Genomic DNA, 6,852 nt, shown 5'->3' with positions numbered 1-6,852 from the left:
ATGCATCTACAGAAGAGTAATTTTCTGTTTTTATTTTGATGTTTATTTATAAATACGCAGTATCTAAATCGATCTTTTTTGTATCATAATGTAGACATCATGTCCCACGTCCCAGATAGAGACATTCATGGGAGGACCGGACAGCACACACCCGTTCGGCGAGAACGGTCGCGTGTAGTATCTCGGGTTGATGGAGCAGCTGTTCCACCCGATTCACCTATGACATCTGATACACCCGCCTCAGCCATTCCTTCTCCATCACCCTCTACTACTGCACCACGGAGGCTTCGGGATGATCTTGAGGGTTCCTCACAGATGCCACCACCCCGTAGACGTCGTCATGGCACTACTTCTACTTCTACTACTTTGCACGTGGTAGTGACGGGTGATAGAGGATCTACTATGCCACCTACGCAGGATGAGTCGGTGCTAGAGCCTATTTGGTAACCTGGGATCCTGTAGATGCATCCCTTTTGATATGGTATGACGAGCATATAGCTAGACGTATATGGAAAGGAAAGATACATTTTATTTGTTAATTACTTTTTATTTGCGTCATTTTTTACCTTGCTTATTACTAACCGTTTGAATTTTTAAAAAATTTCAGAGTAGGGATCCCTAGAGGTTCTACAACCATGGGCGGAAGATTAAAGATCTCGCGCAGCCTGACGAGCCATGGTTTCAGGAGGTACTGGCAGCTTCAGGCTTGAGTGACCTCTGTACGCTCGGCTACGATACCATACATAATGGTATGTTTGCGGCCTTTGCAGAGATATGGCATCCTGAGACATCCTCATTTCATCTACCCCACGGTGACATTACCATCATCCTAGATGATGTGGCATGCCTACTTCATATACCTATCAGGGGTACCCTCCTTTGTCACAATAGGTTGACGAAGGCGGAAGCTTAGGAGATGCTGATGGCTAAGCTAGGGGCTGATCCCGATGACGCCCTTGAGGAGGTGGAGAGGACACGAGGGGCCCACGTCAGGTTTAAATTCCTGCAGAGACAGTATGATGCGGATCTCACTGCGGCACTGCAGGCTGAGGGGGATGAGTTGGAGCAGGCTACACACAGAGAGCTTTGATAGGCATTCAGCTCTTTGTGGACACGAGCTCGACGTACACAGACGTCATCTACCTGACGTACTTATCGGATATAGCACGTATCCATGAGTACATTTGGGGAGCGGCTGTACGGACGTACAATTATCATAGACTTGGAGAGGGATGCTTGTGGAAGGCAAGGACAATTGCAGGCAACTATACTCTTTTGTTGGTAAAAATCTTTCATTTTTATACTTTTTTTATAGTTTTTTATTATACTTGAAAATAACCATGTTTTTTTCAGGGTTGGATACTACGACACTTCCCAGACATTATTGGCTGGGGAGAAGAAGAGGAGTACACAGAGGTCATGCCACGTGCTAGTGCTTTCACCCCCTTAGAAGGAACCAGGTGTCGGATCCCTATAGGCGCGCTCTTGACCGCATGGCCACGAAGGACATCAGGTACTCCTGCTATGATGAGCACCAGGTGGCGGTTTCATTTGACGAGATAGCTCTGTATTCTGGATGGTTGGCCGCCTGCTCGACCATTGATGTACGCTACCTTCCTGAGTGTGTCATGCATCAGTTTGGATATGAGCAGACGATACCTCACGATTCTCATTTTTTAGCTCCCATCGCCATGACCCGCAGGCAGTTAGATGAGGTCTTTGCAGACTGGAAGCATCACATGGTCCCTGAGGAGGCACAAGCGACACTAGTAGAGCATGACTGGAGCTGTGCCGAGGGGTACATCACATGGTACCATAGAGTCTCACATCCATACATGCTTCCAGCAGCAGAGGGATGTCCTCCCAGACCATCCCACGAGGAGATTCTTCTTGCGCATCAGGCTCAGTTGGACCACACTGAGGATCTTCTTCCTCTATGTCGTCAGATAGCTGACAGGGGCATCAGAGTCATTGCATAGGGTTTATTTCCTGAAGGAACTGATTCTAGGCGTGCGTTGGATGATATGATCAGGATGGCAGATAGTGCATTTTTGTACCGTCGACATTGTGCCAGGACCCGTGGGACACTTGATGCTAGGGGTAGAGCCAGCAGATCCCTTCGTGGATTCGGAGGGGATGCGTATGATGGTACGCAGGAGGACGCCTGACATACTCAGTAGTTATATTTGATGATGTATTTATATTTCATTTTTGTTTGTATTTGATTATGTACTCGACACTTTGACCGACATTATTTATATATTGTATTTTTATTGGTCTACCTACTGTTGTCTTTAAATTGCATTACTAAATCTGAAAAATGTATGTCTTAAAAATGGAGTTTCGTCATGAAAATGACATAAATTAAAAAAAAAACAGACTGTTTCGTAGATGCACCTACGGAACACTCTATTTTCACCATATTTCGTAGATGCATCTACGAAAGTATTTTTAAAATGAAAATAAGGTGAAGTTAACTATGTTTTCTTTTATTTTATACGCTTCCGTAGATGTATCTACGAAAAGAATCAAATTTTTTCAAAAAATGGATGCTTCTGGATGTGCATCTACGGAAGCAGGGGGCAAAAGTGAAAATTTGAGTGGTGTACAAGAGACCTATGGGGTGCGTTGAGAAACTTTCTTATTTCTTAAGGGTAATGCTAACGAGTGCCCCGGGAACACTGGTTAAAAAATTAAAATGATAAGTAAAATATTGTTTAATAGATTAAAAAGATAAGTTTTTTCCTTAAATATATGCATTCAATGTATTGAAAACATAAATAATTAATTTTTCTAAAAAATATTATGTTTATTTAATTTATTGATTTAGAATAATTTTTTTATTTGAAATGCTTAATCAGTGCTCCGGATGCACTCGTTAATATGACATTTTTTAAATAAAAAAATTGACTTAACACCTAAACACGTGGTTTAATTTCAAGCGTTAGATATATCAAACTAACAAAAAATTTCAAAAATTTCAAAAGGTAGATTGACGTTCCCGCGCCGACGTGAAACAGTCTGGATCCGTTTAAAGATGTGTCTCAAAAAATAACGTTACCAGTACGAGAGCAGGCCACATCATATACACGTGATACACGAGATACATGTGCAATGATCCCAACATGGCATCTGTTTTTTCCATTTTCAAAATTTAAGAAAGAGAATTTGGACACAAGCTATCAAAGTGTAACATTAATTTCGGAATGGCTTAAATTGATTACAATTTTCCACTTAAAATTTACTGTAATTGCATATTAGTTGAAGTCCTTTCTCTAATAATAAGAAAGCGTGTTTGATTATGTGGTAAAAAAAAAAATTTAGTGAATTGATTATGTAAAATTGATTATGCATAAAAGTGAGTTAAAGGTAAAGTGATTTATGTTTAAAGAAATTTTTTTAAATGTAAGTTGAACAATAAATTTTAATGTAAAAGTCACGTTTAAAATCCACGTTTGATTAAAAATTACAAATTCTAGATGCAAGTAGAATCAATTCTTAAAAGCATAGGCGGATTTAGCATACGGCTAGGGCGGGCCTATGCCCAGGCTCCACATGTAGTTACGGTGTTATAATACACAGTATTTTCACCCAGCAAATGCAATCCCTAACTCACCAATTCTGCAAGTTTGTTTTGTTTAATACTACCCTGCCGGGCTCCACATGCACGTTACTTTTTCAACACATAGTGTTTTCAACTTAGGTATTAGTTATTTTCTATAAATAAATAACTACATAATTAAAAGAATGAACTTTAAAACATATAATATTTTTATGTACATAGAAACAAACATCAGCTTTATTTTCTTAAAACTAATTTTAAATAATTTCTTTTTAAAAATTAATAATATAGAACTGTTTTGATTTGATAAGGAGATTTTTTAGGTTTTTTAGATTATTCATAAATTGGTATTATTATTAAATTGGTATATAGCGCTGTTTTATTTTGATTACACCGAGCGAGAGATATTCAATACATTTGATGATATAAACATTATTCGAACATTTATCGCAAAAAGTCTCGGAAAGTACACTTGTCTCGTAATTTTATTAAATCCGCTATTGTAAGATTATATTTATCTATTTTATTTTAAATTATTTTTTTTTTACAAAATGACGAGTCTCTTTTATTTTGATTGATACGTATTTATATATTATATACAATATAATTTTGCGATCTTTAAATTTTTGCCCAGACTTTATAATTTTTCTGGCTCCGCCACTGCTTAAAAGCATAATCAACTATGCTCAAGATCTATCAAACACGTCAAAATCAATTCTACACGTCCAAAATCAATTCTAGATGCCTCAAACGTGAAACCAAACATAGACGTAGTAGCTCAGACTTCACCAAAAGTCCAAAATGCTGTACATGAATTGATATATCAACAGATGAATCTAAAAAGAAGTGCAATAATATTTCTTGGTCCACACCATGTCTACACACTTGTTAAAGGAGAAAACAATGAACTTTACTTTTCATGTGAAAAATGATACTAGTGGGCTCAGGCTCAGACCATAATTGATCAATTTTACCACTTTTCTTCCATTTTTTCTTAAACTCTACTATTCTCCATTATTATTAACATATACTCCAATTTTATGTGAAAAGTATTATAAAATAATGCAAAGGTGGGCCCATATTTTTCAATCTTCAAGATATTATTTATGACCTACCAAGAAATTAAAAAAGAACTTAAAATTATTTATGACCTACCAAGAAATTAAAAAAGAACTTAACTTATTACATGATCACCACTCTATAAATTGGGCTCTAATGCTCTCCCAACATCATATCAATCTCACCTTAAACTCATTTTTCTATATCCATTTCTCAGTTCTCCCCTTTGCTACTACACTATGGCCGAGGAGCACGGTAGCAGCGGCATCTACTTCCCCAAAAAGGAAGATAGGCCTAAAACCAAACCTACAACTGGTGGTGGCTACGATGGTGGAGATGATGACATAGCAATTTTCGGAGAGGGGTATGATGACCCTGTAATTCCAGAAGCTATAGACGATGAACCTACAACCGGTGGTGGCAACAATGGTGTCAATGATGACTCAGATGATGAGTATGAGGGAGGCTACGGAGATGGATATGAGGACCCTGCAATATTCCCAGGCCCAGCAGCTACTGGTGACTCTAACATCAAAGTTACAATTATTAGTGGAAATGATGGCTCTGATGACGACATAGCAATTTTCGGAGAGGGCGATGATGACCCTGCTATTGGCAGTGGTGGTGGTGATGGTAACTCTAACACCAAACCTACAACTGGTGGTGGCAATGATGGCCCCGTAATCCAAACAACTACTGGTGGTGGCTCAGGTGGTCATGAGAAAAAGTAAGCAAAGGAGGAAGATGAAGAAACACTATTTCTTTGTAAGCATACATGCATTATGGAGATATTCATTCTGCTTAGTTTTTATCTTATCATTGGTTATGCTTTTGGCTTAGTTATTTGTATTTGTTGGTATTGAGTTCATGTTGTAGCAGTTTAATCCGAGTGGTTTGGAGAATGTTATTTCTAGCTTGGTGTCATATATTGTGTCTACTGTTAAGTACACAATATAGTGTTGTAGAAGAATCTGATATCATTTCAAAAAAATTACTTGTTCTGCAGTGAAGTTTTAAATCTGAATGCTTCTAATTTTTGTTTAACTATTATTAATCCCTTTTATAGTATAGATCTATATATACTATACATAATGTAACGTGTGTTTGGTTCTGTGGCGAAAAAAATTAATTTTGAGTTAATTGATTATGTAAAATTGATTTTGGATAAAAGTGAGTTAAAGGTAAAGTGATTTAAGTTTATAGAAATTATTGCAAAAGTGAGTTGAATAATAAATTTCAGTATAAAAATCACGTTTAAAAATCACATTTGATCAAAAGTTACAAATCCTAGCTTCAAGTAGAGTCAATTCTCATAGCATAATCAATTCTGCTCGAGATCAACCAAACACTTCAAAATCAATTTTAGACATCCAAAATCAATTTTAAATACCTCAAACATGAAACCAAACATAAGCATAGTGAATTATGAATGGAAAAAAATTTGTACTTTAGTATAGATTCATAGATACTATGCACTTGTAGTGAATTATGAATGAAAAAAAAAAGGAAGTGGATAACTGGGTTTTAATTAAACATAAATATTTTTACTGAATTTTATAGTGGATAATCAATAATTTATTGTTGATGATCAATAACTAAAAGTTTATAATTAATAACTGATATCTTATATCGGATAATTATAATAACTAATAAATTAATTAAAAAGAAATGCTTATCAATATCCTCAGGGTAATACTTAAAACTTTAAAATAGTAAATTTATCTTGTTAATTTGCATATTTAATGTCTTGAAAATTGAAATATTAAATTTTCTATAACATATTTTCTTTTTCTTTTAATGCTTAACCATTGCCATGAGTTAGCAAAATTCATTAATTAATAGTTTATTGTTAATGATTAATAACTTATAAGTGATAAGGGATAAATTAGCTGATAAATTATAAATAATAATTTATGGTTAATAATTAATAGCTTATAATTAATGATTGATAATTAATAAATTAATTAAAATGTCAAGTAAACTAATGATTTCAGTTGATAAATTTGAAATGACATAAAAATAAAATTTTTTAATTAATAATTTATTAATTTTATTATCTTTTATTTATTATTATTATCATTATTATTAAAATGATTTTTATTCAATAAACTTAAGCATAACAACAAACACATGTAAAACACTTTAAATATATTTGTAAAATTAAACATAACACCGAAATATATTTAATACATATATGTAAATTTTTGTGGCGAATGACAGATGACAAAGTA

At 35.1% G+C, this 6,852-nt stretch overlaps 2 protein-coding genes across 2 annotated transcripts; both read left to right on the top strand.

Moving 5' to 3' along the window:
- The first annotated feature begins 1,493 nt into the window (after positions 1-1,493).
- LOC131642273 (uncharacterized) lies at positions 1,494-1,979 on the top strand. Its single transcript, XM_058912554.1, has one exon. It carries the CDS (start codon positions 1,494-1,496, stop codon positions 1,977-1,979), a length of 486 nt encoding a protein of 161 aa, XP_058768537.1.
- Positions 1,980-4,860: 2,881 nt separating this feature from the next.
- LOC131642272 (uncharacterized) lies at positions 4,861-5,352 on the top strand. The gene has a single exon (XM_058912553.1). The coding sequence runs from the start codon at positions 4,861-4,863 to the stop codon at positions 5,350-5,352; it is 492 nt and encodes a 163-aa protein (XP_058768536.1).
- Positions 5,353-6,852: the final 1,500 nt, after the last annotated feature.

This window comes from Vicia villosa, unplaced genomic scaffold, assembly GCF_029867415.1.
Source record: "Vicia villosa cultivar HV-30 ecotype Madison, WI unplaced genomic scaffold, Vvil1.0 ctg.004745F_1_1, whole genome shotgun sequence".
NCBI lineage: Eukaryota > Viridiplantae > Streptophyta > Magnoliopsida > Fabales > Fabaceae > Vicia > Vicia villosa.
The sequence above is the reverse complement of the archived record's forward strand: the minus strand, read 5'-3'. Positions and strand labels throughout refer to the sequence as shown.

Excerpts from the sequence above, each read along its gene's own strand:
- LOC131642273 (XM_058912554.1), top strand. The coding sequence starts at position 1,494 with ATGGCCACGAAGGACATCAGGTACTCCTGCTATGATGAGCACCAGGTG.
- LOC131642272 (XM_058912553.1), top strand. The coding sequence starts at position 4,861 with ATGGCCGAGGAGCACGGTAGCAGCGGCATCTACTTCCCCAAAAAGGAA.